This window comes from Sparassis crispa (genome assembly GCF_003851025.1).
Source record: "Sparassis crispa DNA, contig_000000F, whole genome shotgun sequence".
Lineage (NCBI taxonomy): Eukaryota > Fungi > Basidiomycota > Agaricomycetes > Polyporales > Sparassidaceae > Sparassis > Sparassis crispa.
This window is the reverse complement of record NW_020939747.1, coordinates 3,351,161-3,374,830: the sequence shown is the minus strand read 5'-3', so window position 1 is coordinate 3,374,830 and position 23,670 is coordinate 3,351,161. Positions and strand designations below refer to the sequence as shown.

The window sequence follows — 23,670 nt, the reverse complement described above, 5'->3', positions numbered from 1 at the left end:
ACAGTAATGCACTGGCGTAGGAGAAGTTTGCCTAGTCTGTATATCTAAAATTTAATATTGAGATATGCGACCTAGGTGTGAAGTGACTGAGGTTTATTCGACTCACCAGAGAGATGTGCTCGACCCTGTAGATCATTTGCAAATAGTCTTGATCTACCATCTAAGTCAGTATGGCGGTGCTCAGTTGCAAGTCTGCACTCTCATATATCTGGTCGCAGCGCGCTTGTCCTCACCTGTTGGATTAGTGGTAGAAGTGGTTCCCAAGACGTCCACAAATGCGCATGTAACAGACTGCTAGTGTAAACGTACACACAGTCCCCAACATCTCGTCCTGCGGTACATAGGTCACGGTGGATCCTAGGCACGAGTAGAGGAAGGGACCGTTAGTTGAACAGTGCGATATATATGATACATAGCTTAGTACGTTCCCCGCAACGAAGTCCATAAATCATAGTCCGAAATCCTTACCCTACACGCCATTCCCACCGGTCAGCTGTCTCACCAAGAACATACCGCGCCCCCCACTATCGCTCCGCATTCCCGTCACGGACTTGGGCCGCGGATAGCGCCCGGCGCCCGGTCGAGGGCCGTCGTACATCTTCGTCGGGCTGGAGGTGAGCTGCCGTGTGGGGCTCAGACCACCGCCGGTCATCTGCCTGAGCAATGTGGCATCGGAGGGGCCGCCCAGGCCGGTGAACTGGCGCGCGATGGTCGTCGTCCCGGTAAGCTGTGGTGCGACACCTCCGAATGGACCACGCCCCCCGGTATGCGAGGCGACAACGGGCGACCGGACAGGCGCCGGCGACTGGCGCATCGCTGCAGGAAGAAGGAGCTACAGCCAAGGGTGTCAGTCCGGGATTAGAGTGTTGGAACAGAGACGCCTACCAGACACTCCCGACACCACACACCTCCGTCCCGATCATTTTTGGCGGCACTGTCCAGCTTCTTCCCGCAGCCAGGCTTGCCTGCCTCCTTCCGCCGCCCTTTGGCGTCCTTCCCACCGCATAGGAGACACGTCGCATGCCATCTGGTTCCTTGAGGGCCAGGTACAACCCCCCGCTCCATGGGAGATACTGCTTGGCTGCATCCGGGACACGCTGCGGAACCACCGAAACGCGACGTAAAGCTAGTAGTTGACGGCGGTGCCGAGGGAGGAGGCCTTTCGTAGCGGCTCGACGTAGCTGTGGTGGCACTGTAAGAAGATCGGTGGGTTTCCACGGGCTGCAGAGGTACGGTTGCAGAGATAGTTCGCTTCGGTATCTGGGTAGTGATCTGGCGCATCTTGATCTTCTCCGGAGGAGCGCACTAGTGCACCGCACTTCAGTTGGTATAATGTTGCAGGGCAGAGATAATGTGTTACCTCGAGATGACAAACACCCTGATCCCCTCTCACAAAGACAGCGCGGCCGCCTTCAGTTTCTTCGAACATGCCCTCACATAGCGTACACCTGAAACATGCAGTATGGTAGGTCTTGGGCGGTGCGCCAGGTAGCTCTGGCACGGTAACAAACTTTCCCCCGTGCTTGGTGCTGAACAATGCGAGACCACATTTCGCACAGCGAGCGTTGGCGGAGAGCAGTGTCGGTGAAGAAAACGCAGCACTACTAGGCGCAGCAGTCTTGGACTTCGGCGTGGGAGTAGTATCAGGGAAGCGGGGAGCAGATTTGCTGTTCCCTGTAACATGACTGATCACCTTCCCGGTGCCTGCATCTTCCTTGGCACGTCTAGAGGGCGGGCTAATTGAAGGAGGCGTTGACGGCGGACTCGACTGCGATACTGACGTCGTATCAGACATGTCACTAGCCAGACCCGGAGTATTTGGCACGGACAGCGGGTAGTCCGGTTTTAAATCCAACATGCTGGTTCTCATCCTCAATCCAAGCCCAATGGGACTGAGAGCGGAAGAGGGTGACACAGACAAAGAGAGCGGGGGTGTGGATAGTGAACCTTCTAGTTCATTGGGCGAATCCTCCGGGCTCTCCAAGTCAATGAGGTCGCTGATTTGGGGGAACGTACCCAATAGCGACTCTACTTCGGCATTGCCAGTGCGGTCACGACGAAGAGTATAATCAGGACCTCCCATCACATCCTGGCGGATAGACGAGCGTAGCGAATGGGCAGACCCACTACATTTCAGGCTAGGAGAAGTGGATGCGCGAGGTATCCTCGATGCGCTCGTTCTGGTGTCACCAGAAAAAGCAGAACTATTTGACAGTCTCGGCTGTCGTGTAGGAGTCGTCGTCGCGGAAGAGGATGTATTACGATATCCAGAAGATGCGGAAGGAGAAATCTGTCTCAGGAACCTTCGCTTCATCTCGTCTATAGCTTCCTCAGTGGACTGCTTGGAAGCAGAGCTACCATATAGTGGGCTACCAGTCGCTCCCGAGGCAGGGCTAGAGATGGGTGTATCTGGTTCAGGACTCTTGAACCTGTTGTAAGAGCGGCGGGGACTGCCATCAGACAGCGGCGAGCCAAAGTCTGGTGTCTTGAGCCTGTATGTACCGTTCGGGCGAACGGGGCTGCCTTCGTCTGGACTATCTGGCTCTGGGCTCTTGAATCTCTGCAAAGCCTTAGAGAAAGCATCACGCGGACTCGCAGCAAATGGAGAAGAGTCAATGACAAGAGATGTATCACCCTTGACACGCGCGAATTGTTGTTCTACAGTTGGACTGGCCGCATTCGAAGTCGAATGGTGCTTTGGCGGTGAGCCGCCTACGTCCCTAGGGCTCTTTCCTCCAGCAAGGGTTCTCTCAGCGGTCGGAGTGCTTTCTCGACTTCTGACAATCCCTAGCCTCTGCTCGAGCTCTTCCAAAGCGGGACTGCCCTCCCGGCTCCTGTTGTTACGCTTTGTCCCTCCGAGGTTACTGTTCGGACTATCGTTCCCCCATCTCTGAGGGCTATCTGCGGCGGGTCTCTTCAAACAGCTGTCGAAGCAGTCTGTGCAGCTGGGTCTTCCCAGTAGATCTACCATCGGAGTATCTCCGATATTCTTGAAACAACCCGAGCAGTTGAAGCAGTTCTTGTGCCACACCCCACCCCCATTCTCTATGAATGCGCCTTCACTCTTGAGAATAAGCACGGGCCTATGGCATGTTGGGCAATTACCCTTGGAGCCACCATTTTCCGTGAAGCAAGGACAGCACAAGAAGCGGTTTCGAGAGCCAGCGCTCAGGGGAATTTCGGATGAAATGGTTGATGGATCAGGATAAATGGTGGCATCAGGTGGGAAGGGGGAAGAGCACAAGGCGCAGGTGTACGTAGCTAATGATTCCTGGGGTTGCAAAATGGAGCCGTAAACTTTTGCAAGCTCCGAGCCATTTGGGTTGGGTAAAATTCCTGCGGCGGCATCGGGAGAAATGGAGGAAGAGTCTTCGCTGTAAACAGAATTCTTGAGCGGCGATGGCGGACGCGAAGTAGTGGCAGATGCAATGTGAGCTGAAACATGAGAGCTGAGGGACACTGGAGAAAAGCTGTATGTGGGGTTGGGACGTGGAAAGCGCTTTGCGGGTGCGTCCGTGCTTGCTCCTGTAGATGAAATCAGATAATTATCGCTAATTGCATTTGCTGGTGTATCGGACGGTGGTATAGATTTCTCCTTGGTAACGTAGGTGCGAGACCATCTGTCTGGGCTCGGCTTGTTGTGGTCTTGGTTCCACTTTACGACCGCGGCTGCACAGTATCAATATTATCAGGACATGGGTACGTCTCTGCGCGTACAAGCAGCTCACCGACAGATGTTCCTCCGCATTTGCAGCGGGGACCAGCCACAATGTCACCACATCTCCTACAGAATCCCATCGGGGTAGTCGAACAGTCGTTAGAAGTCGTGAATGAGAAAATAAGGGCAATTCCGCAACGCGCAGGACAAGTGAGGAACCCAGATATGGTTGTTCGAAATCCAACCGTTCGCGGTCACGTGGAAAACGCGTCGCGCGGTACGACGCGTGTACTCAGTTAATCTCATCTGTTCACCACCTGTCTGATTTCATTCGTGAGGCAACTCACGACAAGCTTTCGGTGTCCAGTGATATTTCGCAAGGAAAGATCACGTTTATCCAACAGAAAATTGTACATCTACTAGTAAGTAATGCGACTTCTACGGAACACACAAGGTATTTGCAGTATTTGCTGTAAGACACCACAGCCTTCACCATGCAAGTCTAGCAATAAGGCTCCTAGGATGTGTCCGGACTACCAACTTGCGAATCTCATCAAGTCTTGATACCCCTTCGTCAGCGCCAAGTTTGAGACCATAACAGAACGAGAAACGCTTACATCAGAAGACCCAGGCCGAACGTGATAGGTATAAAGAAGAATTGGACAGGAATTCCGCGGGTCTGGAAGACTCGTTGGCTGGAAGAAGAGGAAGCGAGGCGTCATTATGAGATGCGCATGTAGCTGAAGTGTGTCAACTTACAACAACGGAACATAACTGAAGAAGATTCCGATGCAAAGTGCCATCCCAGCGGCAGGGAAAAGGTACCAATTTGACGCAGGCGTGTGTTGGAAGATACTGAGCCTTCGCCCCCTAGTTGCGAAGAGATTGCTACCGAAGAACACCGTTAAGTCGCATCGTTCGAGAAGGTGCATAAGACTCACCCCCATTGCATGAGCACCAGAGTGAAGAAATAGACACTTTGCGCCTTGAACAACTCCTCATTGTTTAACAGTGGCCAATTTCCAAAGCCAAGAACAAGGCTGGAGAAGGGGACACCACGGGTCTGCAGGTACCAAAAAGACCTACGGGCGGGTATTGTGAGCGGATGGTGTCACAAGGAAGACATATTACTCACATTGACATGGCGCAAAGTGACTCTAGCATGCCAAGGAAACCGTAAGCCTGGAGCATCAACCGCCAATTGGTGAGTCTCTCTGTCTTGACATTGCGAGGCTTCCTTTCCAACAGACCCATTTCAGGCTTCTCCATGCAGAGACTCAACGCAGAAAGGACATCGGTCTGTATACGCATAGTCAAAATTACAGACAACAGAGACATCAGCAATAAAAACGCACGGCAACACAGATCAAGATCATCCTGTTCAATATTTAGACTTATTCAACGGTTCCTAGTCGACGTACTCACTGAATATTGCTCAGCATCTGGGGCACGCCGATGAGGATGTTCAGGAGGATGGGCATAAGCTCGGAGAAACTGCCGAATCGTTCAGCGGAAGCACAAACCAGCATTCAGACATCTATCTCACCTCCCAGCAGGAAGCAGATATAGCACTGTCTTCTTCAAGTTGTCGAACACGAGGTGACCTATCCGACTTGTCAGATCGAAAATATCCCATAGCGAAGACAAAGCAGGGAAAAAATGGTGAGATCGTTGTCAAACTCACCATATTCCAGAGCAATGACGATGGCAGAGAAGTCATCCAGCAAAATCATGTCGGCAGCTTCCTTCGCAACGTCGGAACCAGCGCCCATAGCAATGCCACCTGTCTGATCATCAGCACCATTGGAACATCTGACTTCGCCTCAGAGAACTCACAATCAGCCGCTTTCAAAGACGGGGCATCATTGACACCATCGCCAGTCATAGCCACAACATTGTGTCTGTCTTTAAATTCGTGCACAATGCGCAGCTTCTGCTCCGGCGTGGTACGAGCGAACACGATCTCCTGATACTGGCACAGCTGTTCGACTTGAGTCTTATTCAGACGCTCCAATTCCGGCCCTGTGATGACGATGCTCTTTCTTGTTGGATCCTCGCAGTCGGGGTTGTATGGCTCGATCGAGAGTGGATCCAGTCTCTCGTCCAGGTTTGAGACACGGTGCACCACGTTTGCGTCGGTGATGATACCGGCCTCCTTCGCGATCGCCACAGAGGTGGTGGGATGGTCACCTACAATGCCAAAGGCAATGAGCTCTTCAACCTCATGGAAGAGCATAAGACATACCCGTGACGACGAAAAACCGGATACCAGCCCGACGACACGTACTGGAAGACGTCGTCAGGAAGTGAGAACAGCGGAGAATAATTTCGACTGACCTCACGGTGTGAACGATACTAGGCTTGAGAGGATCGATGAGACCGACCAGGCCTACAATTATCAAGTTACAGTTGAACCTCTCAATCAGATCTGCATATTGATCCGAACTAGGGTCGAGGTGCTTCGGAATCGCATTCCCCTTGATGGCACGGCGAGCAAGTAAGAGAACCCGCTGACCATCTCTGGCCCACTTCTCCTGAACAGCGGTGATGCGTTCGAGAATTGGCTCCGACAACGCAATAGGCTCTCCACCCGTGGGGTCGAGAACGAATTTGCAACGAGGTAACAGAATTTCCGGAGCGCCCTTGATGGTGAGAAGATAGTCGGCCGAGGTGAAGCTATCCCAAGGTGCGATTGGGGCAACATTATTTGGAGCACTCGGAGCCAATTTCGAAAGCTTAAGCATAAACTTTGTCTAGTGAACAACAAATTAGACACTGTTTAGTACGACTTTTTGACATCCGTACCTTTGAGTTGAAGTTGATCTTGAAGACTTCCGTCCACCTGGCACGAGTGATATCCGCTGCTGCCACGGCGTCCGAAAACCGTAGAATGGCAACATCTAGTCGCACGTCTAGCATTCAAGAAGACCGTGTAAGAGTTATTAATACCTGTCGCGTCTCCGACAACCGGTCTCTCTCGCTCCTTTTCCAAAGGCGAAGAAGTACTTCCTCCAAAGGCGGCTGCATTACAAATCGCCCCGACAGCAGATATTTGCGCCAAGTTGGCTGCAGTTGCCGAAGGTGAATCCCGGATGACAGAAGCATAACTAGCAGGGTCGAATAAATCATCGAGAACAGCGACATGTGTAACGTGCATCTTGTTCTGGGTCAATGTTCCGGTTTTATCCTTATAAGAATGTCAGCATGCAGCTCATTACTTTAATTAAAGTAACAGACTGACAGAACAAAGCACATTGACGGAACCCAGAGTCTCTACGATGGATAAAGACCTGCGGGTGAAACCGTCGAAAAGATATTCCTGAGAATAAGCGAGTCAACGTACTTGCACAAAACCCTGTGGCTGCCTAAGGTGCCCGCGATTTTTGCCAGAGATAGAGTTACTGCAACAGGTCTTAACATAGAGGCACATCAGACGATCTTCTTCGAAATAGTAGAACGAACATACAGCCCGTCGGGAATAAACGCCACTTAATCCGCGAACAGATATAAGTTGTGCCTATACGCCCGTGGAGAGGACTGACTCACCCATCACTGAGACGATATCAATTAGCAGACCAGAGACATTGATGTAGTTGGGGTAATCGCGACGGAGCCTAGGTTATAGATTGAGGACAACGATCATTCGTCCTATAGGCTGTCTACTCACCAGGCCGCCCACAGGATGACAATAATGATAGCCACGAGAGTAGCAAGACTGGCTATGATTAAGACGACACGGAGAATCTCGCGTTGGAGAGTCGTAAGTCTCGCGGGTTCGATGGACGACAGTTTGGCAATACGACCGCTGCACGAGTATCGCTCAGAAACAAGAAGGCAACTTCAGAAGTGAAACATACAAAACCGTGTTATCGCCGGTCTGAATAACGAGGCCAAGGCCAGAACCGCTGACACAATGAGTACCTTGCAAGGCGATGTTCTTGGTCTTTAGAAGAGAGGAATCAGACTCGTCATATGTCATGCATCATTCGTAATTGCTTACCTCCAGGAAGTTCTCATCCGTCTTGTCCACACGTCCTGTGATGGGTTCACTCTAGGCAAAACCACAATGAGCAACGTCGACGGCAAAGGGGAATCGAACAACCTCGCCAGTGAGGATGCTTCTGTCGAAGCGTAGATCTCCGCTGACTTCGATGAGCCTCAGATCGGCGGGTACCTTCTCACCCATAGAGAGGTAAACAAGATCACCTGTAACAAGATCGGCGGCGGCAAACGTCATTTGGGTACTATCACGCAGAACGAGGACATCGGACGGCAGCATGCCCTTGATGGACGACATGATTTTAGATGTAGAAAAGTCCTGCCAGGCATTGAAAAATGCTTGAACAAACAACACAATCAAAAGCACGACGGCCAGTGCCAGATTCGATGCCTGAGGATTAGGATTGCCCAGGGGCTTCCTGTGTAATCCACGATCAGACATTAGCAGGACGTCAGACTCGAAGGCAGATATCAAAATCACCATGCGATAAAGCAGAGGATACTAGCCGCGAGAAGGAGACTACCAAATCCGCCGAAAACCCATTCGATCAACTTGCGAATCGTATTCCTCTTTGGCGGGGAGATGACGTTCTTCCCATTCGTTTGGAGGCGGCGCTGAGCCTGCACACTCTCCAGCCCTGTCTTGGGAGAGACGCTTAAGCGTTGCAACGCTTCATCACTTGAGATCTTATGCCAATCGAGAGATGTGAGCTCTGCATGGAGTTAATTAGTACCTATATTTGTGGGAAAGGGGAAACGTACCTCTCACGGCGACTCTACGTGTAGCACCTGCCTTGCCGTCGTCGCTGCTCCTCCTCGTTTCAACATGTATACTAAGCGTGCGGAACTCAGCGGGCAACCGAGCACCCGCTTCCACGCCAGATCGAGAGAGCGTGCGGCGAAACTGACTGGTGATAACGAAGTCGTCGTTGCCACTCCCATCGCAAACGTCTTCGATCGTAACCGCACGAGCGTAGAAGTCCTTCTGCGCTTCAAGGTCGACATGCGGATGAGGAGACTCGGACATGGTGCTCAAGGGTGGGAGAATGCTGGTTCGTCTTTTTTATATCCCCTGAGCAAAATCAACAGATCCACAAAAGTGCCATCAGCGTATGTTGGGGATGAGCAAGCCGATGGAATGATTCTGCAATCTGACACTTAATTTCCGCATACAAATGTCCGGGTTTGATCTCGGAGCTCCATAACAGGCCTAACGGGCCAGGGCTATCTGTCACCGGCACCCTGTAAGTGGTTGAGAGATGTCAATCGGCCAGACAGGTTCCCAGAGAGGCTTCAGCAAATGTCATGACGCGTCCTTGAAGCAGCGGGATATCGATGTCTGCAGCTTATCTCCATTGTGCTATCTATGCTCGCCAAGTTCATTAGTCTGTAGGGTCGGTGTCACGCGACGTCTCTTCTTCAATTGATAGAATAAACGTGTTGTCGAGCGAACACCAACTTGGATACCGATCTTCTATCGGATGTGTGCTGGGCTCGGTAAAGGGATTGCCATGTCTAGGGTCGGAACTTCTACATTCTTTTACAACGACTCTTTTGTGAAGAAAACCATGGGACCGGCGGAAGGATATGATCGAGATCAGACACGTTGGCAGATGGTGTTGAAAGCCATGTTTGCGATCTCCGAGAAACTGGGATACAACGAATCCTATCGGAGAACATGCGCTTGGAGTTAGACACCAGTAGGACGGCCGAGCGTTCTGAACTGACCTGGAAATCATTATTATACATACATCTTACACGGATGGTATTGTTACCTTATCGTGAAGTGGGGCAGGATGATTCTAACAGTTGACACAAAAAATACCCAGGAAACTCACGAGGATAAGGCGAGGTACGGAATCTATTCTACACGCGATCAAGCATGATCCTGTTCGACTCTGTTTATCTGAATTGCGGACCATGGTCTGATTTCATGCAGTGGTCAGTCATCACATGAGACTCGGATAATGCTCAGATAATCACTCACCTCTGTTCTGCAGATGCCAGATGGCAGAGTATCAGTAATCTAGATAAATGTTTAAATTACACGCAGCGGCAATCGGGCGCATTGATATACTTACGTGGAATAACAAAGCCTCCGCAAACGGCAAAGTTCTGTCTCGCAGGACACTCGTATACGTGCTGTCATCAGAGCTACTCGCATTCGCGAGTTGTTGCAACTCTGCGCAAAGGTTCATGGTCCACGGAGAAGACAGGATATACTGCACTGCTAACAAATTATCATGGGAGTACCACTGAACAATAAGGACCACGCACATGTTGCGCTAATTGCGGAATAAATCAAGGAGGACAAAGCTTGGCAAACCATCGGACACACAAGTAATGCCAGAGGCTCCTCGTCGCCTAAAAATTGGTGAGATAAGACGAGCAAGAGAACGTCGCGCAGATAGTCCCAAGCTTCGGAGCAAGCCAACACGTCTTGATTCCGTGAGGGGGCTGTAGTCACCACATATGCAGCAAACGAGGCTGTGCAGGTCCGTGAACTTCTGGAGGCTCGAGGTAGCGATGCACTTACATGCCATGAGCAAGTCTGTAGGAGGGCTTTCTATGGCCATTTGCCAGACGGCATCAGTGTCCCAGAGTCTATCAACGCCATCCTGGGACAAAAGAGGTTCCACAACCGTCAAGCTAGTGAGGAGACTGTCTCGTAGCATCACCGAGCAGTCGGCACCGGGAAATTGAGAAACCAGCCAATTAACTAGTGCGTTTATGAATGGTAATGTGATCTCTCGACGGAAGGCTGTCTTGACGTTGCCGTGCCACAGGATCGTGATGAAGTGTAGCAACTGTCTGAAAGAAGCTGTCTCGTTGCTTCTGAGACTTGACCGCTTATCTTCATCAAGAGCCAGACTACAGCCATGATTTATGAAGCGAAGGTTGTCGTAAAAGCTTGCTCACCACTCCAAACCTGAGATCTCTGACGAGAAGACTGTTAGTCCTATGGGTAATAGTCGTTACACGTACACTCACTCTCCTCCATCCTGAGAGTCAAACTGAGCTTGGTGTCATCCAAGATACTGCTCATCACTGAAGACAGATTATCTCGGGATGCAAACGTTAAGCACTCGATTATCCAGTCTTTGACTGCAATCCCAATCAAGACACTGGTATGGAGGAATCTCAACAAACATACCCGCGAGATCCTCTTCGCCGTCACGCAGCAGCATAAATAGTCTGCACATCGCGGCATACAGTGACGATACGTCCAAGTCTCCAAGCTGAGATGAACGCAACAGCTGCGCAGCTGCCCAACAACTCTTTCTCAGAGCATCAAGCGAAGACAACGTGAGGTGGCCGGGTGGAACCGTCAACAGCACTGAGACAGTGTGATGGAGTATCCGCTACGATAAATGTGATAAGTACTCATGGCATATCGACGAGGGAACCAATGTACGTTCACGAAAACGATTGCAGCCCTTGGATATGTAGCGATCACAGAAGCCACCTCTTCGTGCCAAGGTTCAACATATTCTGCACATTTGTCCGTGTCTTTATCGGAATTATCCAGATGATGGAGCCAATTGATAGTCTCAACGAAGACCATCAACATGGAGATAGTGGCTGAGTCAAAAGAGAGGCGCACCACGTAGTCAATGACCTCTGAGTTGAATATACGAGGATCATCGCACAGAAACCAACACCATGGGACAACGTGTCCCCACTTGAGCAAGATAGTCTGTGCAACATTAAGAGCAGCACATGGAGAGACAAGATCATGAGCTGAAGCACAGAAATTGTCGGGATACATGATAGTAGTCATATAGTGCAATAGAGCGGCTTGAGTATGAGGCCGGAAAGGGGTGCGATCTTCATCAAGTTGTACTGAATCCATGGCCTACATAATGAGTGCATAGCTTCAAACTCTGCAGCATGCAGGTCGCTTACTGCAAACAGAGACAACATCATGGCATATCGCACTTTCTCGGTCTCTGCATGTTCTGCCGATTGTAGATCTGCATATGACTGCCCAGATGCACGGTCTGACATTGATGAACGATTCGTGTAGAGTTAAAGAACGCCTAAAACATCGTTTCTGCGAGTCCGACATCAGCTGTGATGGTTAATTATCATCCCGACTGACTCTGCCGTGCTCACTCTTGGTCACTCGTGGTACCAGCATCTTCCAGCTGGGGCCCCACCACATAAACTGCGAATGTTAGCTGTAAGGCAAGCCGTTTAGCAGCAGGTGAGGCATGCTCCGCATTGATCACGTTCGGTACATCAGTCCATCCGTCTGGGGCACGTTATGTTCTATCTTCCTCTAAGGAACGACAGTGCGTCTCACCTGGGAGTTGCACAGCGGCATAGAGCGAATCGGTTTCCCTCTGCTGCTTTAGCGTCGAGAATGACCACTCCAGTGTCTTGACATCAGTGCAATGTCTACCGATCAGCGAAATGACAGCGTCGCCCAACTTCGACAAGACAACATCTACCCAGCAGACGACAGTGGAGGGTGCACTCGTGTGACTGGTGTCACGAGCAGCAATTCCATGAAACAGTTTCCGGTAATCGAATAGTAGGGACATGAAGGAAAATTGGACTATAGACAGCCATGTCAGAGTCAGTTCTCCGGTGACTACAAAACTCACGAAGTTGGCCCATCGCAATATAAACATCTTGTTCGCCATCATCACTGAAAATAGAAGACTCTATGATGCCTTCTAAGAAACATAGCATAGTGCTGGAAACGCGTTGAATGACTATGTGCAATGTAGCGTCCTATTTTGACAGACTATTCAGTACAGTTCCGGAAAATCTCGAAAAGAGCTCACATGCTCTGCAGCAGCGAGGTCAATCGCACGCAAGTCGTCGACAGCGAGCTGAAGCTCTCGAGGAGAAAATCGCGCTTCTTCAGCAGTTCCCCGGCTTGAGCCTACACGTTGAGTTGAAGACACATGTGCAAAATCAGCTGCCTGCCACTCAAACACAGAGGGTTGAGACTCTGATTCAGTATCACTATCGCTGACCATAACTGACAGAGCTGGGGATGGTGAAGAGCGACGAGCTCGACGTCGTGCAGGGCAATATTAATGATCGCGAGCGCTCAGCTGTCACTGAAAGCAGAAGTGTGCGCACTCGAAGGAGTTCGCCGACAGGCTGACAGCGCCTCAAACATATGTGCTACATTTGCAATCAATCGGGAGGACATACACGAACCAACGGACTAACCTACGAGCATGGTATGAGCTACAAACCACGTATATCTTTCAGCACATTCGTGATATCTGTTTTGCACTCCAAGTGCTCGGCATTCTGAGAAAACACAGCCTCGAAGGCATTATTGGACTCAGCTGCCTGTAAGACCGGATGGAGGTCAGCAGAACGTCCAAAGCGCGAAGCTACAAACACCCACTTCACCATCGCAATATTCATAATCATCCCACTTCTCATCCTCCTCCGCGTGCATAATCGTGAGCATTTCTCTCCGAACAGCTGTCAGGCCGCCCTGGAAATGCATGCCCTTGTCCTCGCTGGTCTTGCGTACTGACACCTGGACTTCCTTCGCGTCCACGGCGGGTTTCTTCTCCTTCTTCGGTGCAGGAGCCGGCGCAGGTTCGTCAGGGTCCGGGAGTGGACCGTCGTCAGAATCATCATCGGACTCCTCTCCTCCTCGACCGCGCTTGTTTTTCCGCGTCAGAATATCCATGTAAGTCAGCGTCGGTCGAAGCTGGTGGGTCTCGCTGATTGGATGCAAGTGCAACTGGCCTGCGCAAGCCAGCGTCCGGAAACACGCATAACACATCAACGCACCAATCCGCACGATACCCAGGATATATGCGCCCACCTGCGGCACCTGCTCGCTACGCATGCGCACCTCGCTCAAGCGCGGCTCTTCCTCCTCCCTCTGCTTCACCTTTGCGAGCTCCTGGTTCTTCTCCTTGTCATCTTCCACGCGCGCCCTTCCAAGCTCTTTTGAGCGTTCGGTATTCCAGACCTCTGAACGCGTATCTACAGGCACATGCACTTCCAGTCGGCAGACGCCAGGCTTAAGCCGCGCACGGATATGTTTCCCGCTTGCCGCCGCTGACGGCGGGACCTGGAGCGGTCGCGTGAGCGGCAGGAATTGGTGTATGTGGACTTGATGTGGACAGTGGAGTAGGACCACTGTAGTCTCCCAAAGGCAGTTGTAGCCACTCTGCTTCAACCTTCGTGCCTCGGATATCCGTGTCTGACGTCTGCTATCTATAGGGGGGGTCTTACTGGATACCTTCCCTTAGCCGTTTAGAGACGTTCTAAAGCTAGATTTCGTCTCTAAATCACTTCGGCACGTCGGCCAATTGATCTCCGACGAGCATGTGAACAAAGTGAGACATTTCTAAACCTTATGTCTGGAAGGGGGGGTCGACCCCCCCTTCCAGGCTCCTAGAACCATCCGTCGCTACAGCGTTCTCGTTCCTACATACTATGTTTTCAGAGATCACATGATATATGTTTTAAGAGACATACCATTTTGAGAAGGACCTTCCATTTTGAGAACCCGAACAAGAGGAGGAGAACGCTGTAGGACGGCTGGCCAATAATGTCTTCCGAGGTTCCTCCGTGCCCAGCGCTTCGCCTTGCTTCACCTTAGTGAAAAGACCGTTTAGGCAGTAGCTGGCTGTTCGCTTGTAATACTTTCATCAAGCGGTTTGTGGGGTCTCTCGCCCTCATGGCGGCAGCACCAAGTCCTCTCACTGCAGTGCACACAACTTTTATATAGCCTACCGTACCACTGCATGTAACACATAATACATTTTCATCCCACATGATCTTGACAGCAGCTCAACTCAAAGATGTCTTGCAAGTCCTGGAGGATTACAGCACAAGTACCACTGGCTTGGTAACATCACTGCTCGAGAATGGCGAGAATGAATGCATTTGATAAACCATTTAGTTGACAATGAGAAGGGCACGATGGAAACTGAACACCGGGTTGTTACTGTAATAAGTACAGGCACCACGCAAATTGTGCAGGAGTTAGGACGAGAGACCCCACAAACCGCTTGATGAAAGTATTACAAGCAAACAGCCGGCTACTGCCTAAACGGTCTTTTCGCTAAGGCGAAGCAAGGCAGAGCGCTGGGCACGGAGGAACCTCAGAAGACATTATTGGCCAGCCATCCTATAGCATTCTCCTCCTCTTGTTCGGGTTCTCAAAATGGAAGGTCCTTCTCAAAGTGGTGATCCTCTTAAAACATATATCATGTGATCTCTAAAACATGAATCTGGGATGTAGGAGCGAGAACGCTATAGCGATGGATGGTTCTAGGAGCCTGCCCCCCTTCCAGATTCTAAACGTCTTCCTAAACTCTATTTTCAATCTCCGCACCCTCGCAACCCCCATCGTTGCCTATCTCACCTGTCCCTGGCATACTGTAGTCTTGGAACCAGCCGTTCTGTCAGTGCGGGCCCAATCGGAGAGCGAAAAACACCTGCACAGCCTGCAGACAGAACATCTGATGAAATTTGTATAGGCGGGGGGGGGGATTGTCACATTCACGTGACCTTGACGTGTCTTTCTGCACGTCAGGCGTGTCGCGCGTCGCGTCTAGAGATGTAGGTAGCAGGTACAATGTCGTAGTACACAATATACCCGGACCTTCTGCATGATACCCGGACTTGCTACACCAGAGTCCTATAAGTTCTGAAAACCTCTATACCTTATTATCAGAGCTTAATGCTGGAGATCCCGTGCAGGATGATGAAGAACTTGACGACCCGGACTGGGATGAGCATAGTGCGGACTCATCTGATGACGAAGACGAAGACACTGACGATACACCTGGGTGCCAATGAGAGCCGAGTGATCCACCGCACAAGATTTGCACACGCAACTTCAGAAACTATCTAGCACAACAAGGTGACATCGCTTCTCGGGTCAAAGAAGTACTTGGCTATATGCTAGAGAAAAAGCTGGACCTGCCTCTGCTTCTCTGGGCCTTGAGCTGGAATGTACCTGAACTGATTGCAGATCCTCTGGCGAAATTCGAACGCACTGCACTCATGATCAGCGATGAACTGGGAGACTTGCTTGGAAAATAGTTCAAGCCTCCTCGTGGACACGGACACGGCATCAAGACGAAAGGCTGTCGATACTCGGCACATTAGAAGTGACATATTGATGGAGAAATATAACATACCTGGTCATGCTCCAATGCATTGAGTGGAGAGATAACAAGAACAATTTTCTCGTGAGTATCATCGTCGAACAGAGGCATCGCGAACGGCATCATTTTCCCCACGCCTGTACCCACTATTACAGAGCAATCCAGCCCCAGAATGAGGGCCTCTCCAATGTCGATTTGCCAGCTGTAAGGGAATTTGTTATTGGCCTCTCTGAATCGTTCAATGAGGCGATGACGGCATGCGCGTGAGTCATATCCGTGCAATTTGGATGCCTCTTCTCATGCCGTCTGCAGGATTCTCACTGAATTTGCTCTCCGGTTCTTATGCGAGTCATGGGGAGTCTGCGCTGCCATCGCCGGGATTTCTCTTGAGTTTGCGTCACTTGCAGAAGTGGTTGCAGATGCGTGGGTATGGGTTGGAGCTGCAGATGAGTGAGAAGTCGAGGTAGAACTCTCAGGGCAGGACATAGAGGCAGAATATGTATGAGGGGAAGGTGTATCGTGATTGCTACACACTACACAGAAGATGCGTAGTAGGACGCATCACCCTGATGCGCTGGTCACAAAGTGTGACAATCCGCCCCCTCCCCCCCCCCGGCCTATATGAATTTCACCAGACGTTCTAGGTGGTAGCTGTGCATCTCTTTTTCGCTCTCTGCTGTCAGTTTCACGTGATGCCCTGCTACCACCGAACGTCTGGTTCCGAGACTAGGCATACTGATATATCAAACAAGGTCATAACAATTCAGGACTGATACATTGACTGTGATAGCTACTACAGGTCTGATATATTATTCAGTGGTTCCTACAACTCTCCTCTATGCCGTGCTCTCCCCCCTCTCCCTCGGCTGCTCTCGGTCCTTTATTGTGGATCTCCGGATGCCGACAACCTCATCGCCGGCCTGGTAGGTCTGAGATTTGCTCGAGATCTATTCTCGATTGCGCGGCAAAATCATGTCCTGTCGCGCCCTGTCGTGCCACCCCGCCTGTGTCCCGCGGGTAGAGCTGTTTCACATAGAATGCAGCATGTAATCTTCCGTATCATATGTTCCAGTAATGGATTTCCTTTTAGAGACTTCAGTGTAGAATGCCAAATATTTTATTTTCATTCGGACGACATCAATGAACACGAACTTGTAAAATTACTAAATAGCCACTGACAAACTAGCCTTGTGTCATGGGGAGACCACCTCTGGTACTCATCCGTGGACCCACATAGTGACTGACCGCCTAACATGCAGGAAGGAAAGTCAAAGGACTTGCCGACATAGTAGCAGAACTGCCTGCCAGAAGGGGTTCTGCAATGGTGGCTTCAACCGAATCCACATCTATGGTGACATCACCTTCTGCCTGCAACCAGGCAGGTACATGACACCATACCAACCTACAGTGTTCCCTCATAGACACCTGGATACTTGCCTGACGATATGCATATGTGGTGGCGCCTTCCAGGTGTTCTCGCGATCATGCAGGGATCGTGTTTATATGCTCCAGCCACCACCGCACAAACCAACCATGAAAAGAAATCACTGCATTCAAGGGCTTAGTCCACTGAGTTTGTCGACATGTGTGGAAACCACGTGGTATCTGTATACACTGAGCTCAGATATATATTTTGCCGGCAATGAAGTATCTACAAAGTACAAGCTTCACATACATACCTGTAAACACATGTACCATGTGCATGAACTACGAGTCATTCGTCGAGATGAACGTACATCATGTCTGAGTGTAGGCATGGGCAGACACACGTCGCGTGATCTCCACGGGAGCGTATCTCAGAGTGACACCTCATAGCCGCATGTCGACTCTTCTTGCACATGCGTCTTCGACTGATCTGCATGCACTTGTGATGCAGACACTTCGGGCTGCCATGAAAATATATTTCTGCTCCTCAGCACTTGTCCTACGCATCCACGTCACGACCCACCCACTATGCCCCTACCCTCAAAATCGAAAAGAGAAGATAAAAGAGTAAGGTTTTATCGTATACGAGACTCCGATTGCACTGTTCTAACCAACAGTTCATCTAGTATGAATATCAGAAGCAGAAAGTTCCCTGTTGGTGTGAAGGATGCAAAGGCAAACACGTACCTCAATACACACAGCATGATCACCAAACCAGGCCTCGATACAACTCGGAGAAGCAGTCAGACGATGAGCGTGGGTCCGTCAAGCTAGGAGCCACCGGGATACTCAAGAAACTTGCGAAAAAACTTAAGTTGAGTCCGAAGAAGAATAGCACAGGCCTGTCTACAGCATCACCTCCTTCGCCCTCACAGACACCTCAGCCCGATTCAAGACCTTACAGTGTTGGGGAGGCAGAGGGCGTGCAATCGCACTATCAGTGCTCACTTCCATCGCCTATGCCAGTGGATTTCTCCAACGATCCCTCGTATGCCCCCAAACTGTGCCAGAGTGATAGCGCTAACATATTGCTCGCCGTTGAACCCGAAGATAGTATTTTGGAGCACAGCGGAGAAGGTACGTCTCGCGTGTTGTGTCACACAGAGTAAACTGTCTGATAATGTAATTATAAAGTTCTGCCGTATCATGGTGAACCTGCGCTCGACTTGCAAGTGTCGCACAGTGCTCCGGTTGCAGATGACACCTCGTCTGGCAGTGCCCGTGCTTCACAAGAATCTGTTCTCAGCTACGCTACCCATTGTACCGCTATATCACCTGCACCCGATCTGGGTGTGCAGTTTGATGTCGACGTGAATGATCCTGATGCACACAACCTGTTAGGTCCAAATCTGGCCTTGGATGCGAACGTACAGCCTGCTATGGAACCTTGCCTTGAGATGCAAGTCCATCAAAATGCCGATAGGATTCATGAAGATGTACAAGACATGCCACACAATGTACGCTATGTCCCCCACGAGGTGCATGAGGTGCCCCGCGACATGCCACCCAACTCGATCGATATATTCACTGATGCTGCAGAACACTGGTTCTGGCGTGTCTTGCTTTTGCTATGTTCGTGGCTGCACCTCCACTATCATGTTCCCTACTGCACTTGTGCATTGATTTTGCAGGTTATGCAGCTCATTTTCGTAGCAGTTGGTCTCCTATCGACTCAGGCTGATGCACCTACGACACTACTGACGGCTATCAAGAGACTGCACCTTGGTGACAACTTCGAGATAAAGGCAATGTGCCCCTCATGTCGTCGCATCTTTCCAAGCAGCCCATCGCTGACACTACGGTGCTCCTCGTGCAACATCCCCCTCTTCAAAAGAGTTGCTGTTCGTGCGCGGCTTGTTCTTCCATTGGAGGCCTTTCAAGCAGATGATGCTGCAGACACCCAAGCTCAAGTACCTCTTCTGCAGACACCATTCTCGCTCCTATCGGAGCAACTACCAGCATATGTCAATCGGCTTGAAGGGTCGCTTGACCCATGGCGTGTCCATCCTCAAACACCTCCAGGTCAACTATGGAGCATGCAGGATGGAAAGTTATGGCAAACCCTGCTGGGTCCTGATGGCCAGATGTTCTTCTACAATGGTCAAGATCGCACTAATCCCGATGAATTGCGCATCGGTATTACCCTCCACTTTGATGGGTGCGTTCACTGTCCCTCAATCTTCGTATTACTTATAACACTACTTCCATTAGATTTGGCTACCAGCGCAGCCAGTTCTCTGGGAAGCATAGCACAGGTGTGCTCTCAAACTGCTTTGCTAACCTTGAAGTTCAAGACAAGTATGTACTTCTCTCTTTCCAAAGCACAGGCTCTGACAACGATACCAGATATCAATCTAGAAATCTAGTTCTATGCGGTATCACACCAGGCCCGAAGGAACTCAGCGCCGATGAGCTGCAGCATTTCATGAAGGCATATGTAGATGATTTATTGAAGCTGTACGATGACAGGACTGTCATCAAGATGAAGCTGCAACCCGAAGGTGTGTTAGCTCGTATGCTGCTCAAGAAGTCTTTCTTGACCGGTACCCATTTCAGGCCGGCGTGTGCATGTCCTTCTATTAGCAGTTTGCTGTGATCATCCGGCGCTGTGTCGAATTGTGGGCTTCGGTGATCACAATACAAAGGAAGGATTCTGCTCAAGGTGCAAAATCAAACATGCAGATCTTGAAACGGAAGCAGGGATGACAATCGGTGGTAAGCAATTAGGACCAGATGTCGATGCTTCTGCACTGAATAGAGTGTTGCTAGCATTCCCAGCAAGAGATGGTGAAGAACATCGGCAACACGCTCAGGAATATCTGCAAGAAATGGACCCTCAAAGGCGGGCAGAATTCTTTATGCAGCATGCCACACGATACTATGAACTCTCTCATCTGCCGTACTTTGATGCGGTGCGTATGACAGTTGTCGACCCTATGCACAACATCCTTCTAGGTGTGTATCATATATTTGCGTTGTTTTTTCAATCGCTCATGTCTTTGATCTTCAGGCGTTGTCAAGACACAGTGGCTTGATGCATGGATCAACACGAAGGCCCTCCGAGAGCGAACGGCAGTGAACAAGGTATGCCGTGAACTTGATCAAGTGCATGAATACCTCAAGATTGTGAGTAGTGCTTTTGTCCATGTGGTGCATGCTGAAATCTGTCTGTAGTTCGAGATGCCACAGTGGGTAGCACGTCTGCCGAACAATGTTGGATATGCAGCAGGAGGATCTCTTACAGCGGATGAATGGAAAGGTATGGCGTTGAATTACTGCCCAATAATTGTAAGTCTCAATTCAGTCTTCATTTTGATGTATTGATCCAATGCTCTTCCTTACCACAGGTTCCTCTCATATGGGACAAATGGCAGCCCTCCGCTGAAGCAACATATGAGAAGCGCATGAAAAAGTGGAAAGCTGATAACATCACCCATCTATGACACATTTTGAAGGGCAAAAGCAGGGCGGATGGCACTAAAGAGCCCCGAGCCCCAAAGCCTGAACGTCGTATGCACCCTGAAGATGCTGACAACTTCTTGTCTCTTGCGGCGGCTCTTAAGGTGATTATGGGATGCAGCGTGAACATTACTGAATTGCCGCGTGCTCGTAAACTCTTACAAAGCTATCTAATCAACTTTTTGAAGGTACAGCTTATCTATAATTTGGGATAACCTGTGACCTCATGCAGCATTAACACGCAGATCCATCCAGACAATGTTAAGCTGAACTTCCACTATGTCACTCACATCTTCAAACAGATTGAAGACTATGGGCCAGTCTATGGCTTCTGGACATTCCTGTCTGAGCATTTGAACAAGGTGCTCAAGAGTTATACCACACGGCGAGTTGCTCCTCTTGTAATTCATTTTTGGGCTTGCTAAGAATCTGTTTTTCATCCTTCTTCATCTTCTTCAGCCGCTTTCTCAACGGCAGGGTGCCCTCATCATCAGCCTCATGTCCTGCAGCATCTCCGACCACTGCACTATTTTCCAGGTCTCATTTCAGCACTGCTATCTCATTTCTCACCTCTTCCACTGCCGCTGCGAGCTCTAAATTTGGTTGGATCTGCACGGGACCGAGAGGAAGAGGTGGTGGCAGTGGTAAGTGTCCTATCATCTCGAATTACTGGTGGAACTGATCTAGTGTAGGGGGTACAGCACCAGGGGTATTCACAGTGAAGTCATGAACAAATTGCTGGTACTGCTGGAAGAATGCAACCGGGTTTAAGGCCTGTATGTGTGGTGCTGGGTTGGGCTGGAGAGGGATATTCAGCGGAGCTGCAGGGCCACCTGCAGGCAGATTCAGGTGAGCAGAGTTCCACTGAGGAGGGGGGTTCATGCTGATCTTCAATTTAGAAGGAGTATAGGGCTATCAATCTTAGGCTTATTATGGGACTCTTGGGGTACAGATGCTGGGTGAGCGGACGCGGAGGCTCGACGTGCGATGGGCGCCTGTGCGAGTGTGTCATTGTGATCACGTGCTCGTATTTAATTGCATTTATTTGAAGATTTATTGGCTGCCTGTGCGCACCAGTACACACTGGGTGATTAGAGTACATACACCCACTGTATGCGTAGGGAGACCACATATACATACACATATATGGACATGTGGTGTACATAAGTGCATGCAATGTCGCATCCTGAGGGCTCCTCACATAGTCCGACTGGTCTGTACCTTAGCAGTCACTATGTAGACACAATTACACTACCATCTACTGACATCAACTACATGATTTTGTATACTTCTGTATCTTCAGAGAATACGCGTCTACGCGAGGCTCGTTTACGGACCATCGCTGCATCTTTGTTTATATGTGTTGATTATATGGACACCTTACTACACGCATTTGTTTCTACCAGCTGCTTGAACGTGGTGAATAACCCTGTGCATCTCGTCTGGCAACTGGCAGCATTTCTCAATCCAGCGATGGGCACGAGCACGGGCCTTGCACCACTCGGTACGAAGCTCTAGAAGATTTCGTGAGCATTAAGAAGTCTTAGAAACATACAAGTAAAAAATGCCAACCTTTGCTGACGCTGCCATCAGTCGCACTGCTACTCCCCACACCATGTCTCCACCATATCCAAGACAAAGTCTTGCAGCTCTGAGTTTCTCCCTGCATCCCCTCCGTCATTCCTCGGACATCTTCATCTTGCAGCAGGCACAAGTCATGGAGCATCAAAGGCTCATTAAGTAAGGTAGACAACGAGATGATGGCTTTGTATGCACAGCGATAGCATGCTGCATCGGTGTTGACCTTATCCTGTGTGTGCCCGATGACTGTCTTCGCTCGGGTGAGATATCGTTGCCCATGGACGAAGCGGTCCTTGAACTTGTACAGATGGGCATGCACGCGGAGATGTCACTGGAGATCCTCTAGCGCATCGTGTGCTTGTGAAACCCTCAGACGCAACTCGTATCTCTGGATGCGAGAGTTGCAAGGGGTACCAGAGGGTGACTCCGATGGTAAATAGAGTGCCATTTCTTGCACAGGGACCTCCTTGACAGCTGCGGCCGCGGTTCGCGTGCGCAATGCCACGGTGCTAGGCATGAACAACTGCTGCATGTCTGCCCATGCATCTATCTTGTGATGAAGAGCATTACACCGCTTGATGACCTTAGCCCATTGAAGATCCGTGGAATGTGCTCCAAGGCCCTCTGTGTCCTGTCGAAGATGATACCTGGCAGCAGGCTATGAGAACATGACAAACGTTATGACTGCTCGCACTTACTGCTGTTCCTGCAGCTCAATCCCGACCATGATCATGACACTCGGGGAAACGAGGTCACATAGCATGCCACATTGTTCACTGTTCTCCAACTCCACAGCCTCCTCATTTGTCAGTTGCAGGTGCACAGATGCTTGGGTCATGGCTGCATTGGTGCAGAATATCAGGCCAATGTTCTGTAATATGCCGCAAATACGTACCAGGACGGGTAACAACGAATGGGTTAGGTTTCGAAGGGTCCTTCTCCCATGACTCTACAACAGTTCTCCATGTGTCACGATCTTCTTGCATCACTGCGTCGTTAAGTTCTGCAAATGCAAAGACTTGATTGTTGCGCTCCGGCGGCCAGAAACAAGGCAGCTTTAACATTATTAGTTTAGAGATGAGCAGAATACTCATTGCAATTACTCATGCATTCCACATACTTTCCTCCAGTTGTAGTCTGCGAACACATCGTCAAGAAAGTCGCGTCGCGAACTGGGGCCCATCTTCTTCGTGCTTGAAGAGTACTGGTTTGAGTCTGACCATGGCTGCTCAACGCCCTCGCTGTCTGTCTCAGCCACATGGGGAGCATTGTGGAATGAGTAATTGTCCTGGCATGACTGTTGATGGGCATAGATATGGAATTTTGGGACAAGGAACACGAAATTGTGGCCGTCCATCTGAAATGGACAATATTCGTATATTCGGTGCCGGTTCCGTATGTTTTTGGACCACTGACACACAATGTTGTAGGAGACCACGA

At 50.2% G+C, this 23,670-nt stretch overlaps 8 protein-coding genes across 8 annotated transcripts; 1 reads left to right on the top strand and 7 right to left on the bottom strand.

The window, feature by feature from the left end:
- Positions 1–469: 469 nt before the first annotated feature.
- On the bottom strand, positions 470–3,798 carry SCP_0112620 (hypothetical protein; the record flags this gene model as incomplete). The annotated part of the gene is made up of 4 exons (XM_027753489.1): positions 470–832; positions 886–1,305; positions 1,361–3,669; positions 3,729–3,798. The coding sequence occupies 4 exons, from the start codon at positions 3,796–3,798 to the stop codon at positions 470–472; spliced, it is 3,162 nt and encodes a 1,053-aa protein (XP_027609290.1).
- Positions 3,799–4,147: 349 nt separating this feature from the next.
- SCP_0112610 (hypothetical protein) lies at positions 4,148–8,684 on the bottom strand (the record flags this gene model as incomplete). Its single annotated transcript, XM_027753488.1, has 24 exons — positions 4,148–4,217; positions 4,276–4,353; positions 4,418–4,546; positions 4,600–4,740; positions 4,794–4,957; positions 5,014–5,035; positions 5,084–5,152; positions 5,205–5,262; positions 5,343–5,441; positions 5,495–5,848; positions 5,904–5,944; positions 5,996–6,411; positions 6,464–6,558; positions 6,608–6,845; positions 6,900–6,948; positions 7,002–7,070; positions 7,125–7,146; positions 7,205–7,272; positions 7,326–7,463; positions 7,516–7,601; positions 7,659–7,709; positions 7,761–8,076; positions 8,139–8,370; positions 8,420–8,684. The coding sequence occupies 24 exons, from the start codon at positions 8,682–8,684 to the stop codon at positions 4,148–4,150; spliced, it is 3,270 nt and encodes a 1,089-aa protein (XP_027609289.1).
- Positions 8,685–9,411: 727 nt separating this feature from the next.
- Positions 9,412–10,233, bottom strand: SCP_0112600 (hypothetical protein; the record flags this gene model as incomplete). Its single annotated transcript, XM_027753487.1, has 6 exons — positions 9,412–9,432; positions 9,496–9,582; positions 9,645–9,683; positions 9,739–9,884; positions 9,935–10,144; positions 10,194–10,233. The coding sequence occupies 6 exons, from the start codon at positions 10,231–10,233 to the stop codon at positions 9,412–9,414; spliced, it is 543 nt and encodes a 180-aa protein (XP_027609288.1).
- A 339-nt stretch (positions 10,234–10,572) lies between these two features.
- SCP_0112590 (hypothetical protein) lies at positions 10,573–12,648 on the bottom strand (the record flags this gene model as incomplete). The annotated part of the gene is made up of 11 exons (XM_027753486.1): positions 10,573–10,595; positions 10,649–10,762; positions 10,812–11,019; positions 11,073–11,207; positions 11,262–11,513; positions 11,564–11,641; positions 11,696–11,711; positions 11,774–11,912; positions 11,964–12,218; positions 12,268–12,397; positions 12,451–12,648. 11 exons carry the CDS (start codon positions 12,646–12,648, stop codon positions 10,573–10,575), a joined length of 1,548 nt encoding a protein of 515 aa, XP_027609287.1.
- Positions 12,649–12,865: 217 nt separating this feature from the next.
- Positions 12,866–13,974, bottom strand: SCP_0112580 (predicted protein; the record flags this gene model as incomplete). Its single annotated transcript, XM_027753485.1, has 4 exons — positions 12,866–12,973; positions 13,032–13,384; positions 13,430–13,878; positions 13,940–13,974. 4 exons carry the CDS (start codon positions 13,972–13,974, stop codon positions 12,866–12,868), a joined length of 945 nt encoding a protein of 314 aa, XP_027609286.1.
- A 3,744-nt stretch (positions 13,975–17,718) lies between these two features.
- Positions 17,719–20,633, top strand: SCP_0112570 (hypothetical protein; the record flags this gene model as incomplete). The annotated part of the gene is made up of 10 exons (XM_027753484.1): positions 17,719–17,757; positions 17,817–18,267; positions 18,325–19,348; positions 19,402–19,488; positions 19,537–19,691; positions 19,747–19,905; positions 19,960–20,145; positions 20,201–20,316; positions 20,365–20,478; positions 20,538–20,633. The coding sequence occupies 10 exons, from the start codon at positions 17,719–17,721 to the stop codon at positions 20,631–20,633; spliced, it is 2,427 nt and encodes an 808-aa protein (XP_027609285.1).
- A 682-nt stretch (positions 20,634–21,315) lies between these two features.
- SCP_0112560 (hypothetical protein) lies at positions 21,316–21,531 on the bottom strand (the record flags this gene model as incomplete). The annotated part of the gene is made up of 1 exon (XM_027753483.1): positions 21,316–21,531. One exon carries the CDS (start codon positions 21,529–21,531, stop codon positions 21,316–21,318), a length of 216 nt encoding a protein of 71 aa, XP_027609284.1.
- Positions 21,532–22,558: 1,027 nt separating this feature from the next.
- On the bottom strand, positions 22,559–23,587 carry SCP_0112550 (hypothetical protein; the record flags this gene model as incomplete). Its single annotated transcript, XM_027753482.1, has 4 exons — positions 22,559–22,877; positions 22,929–23,070; positions 23,126–23,285; positions 23,351–23,587. 4 exons carry the CDS (start codon positions 23,585–23,587, stop codon positions 22,559–22,561), a joined length of 858 nt encoding a protein of 285 aa, XP_027609283.1.
- Between the last annotated feature and the right edge of the window lie 83 nt (positions 23,588–23,670).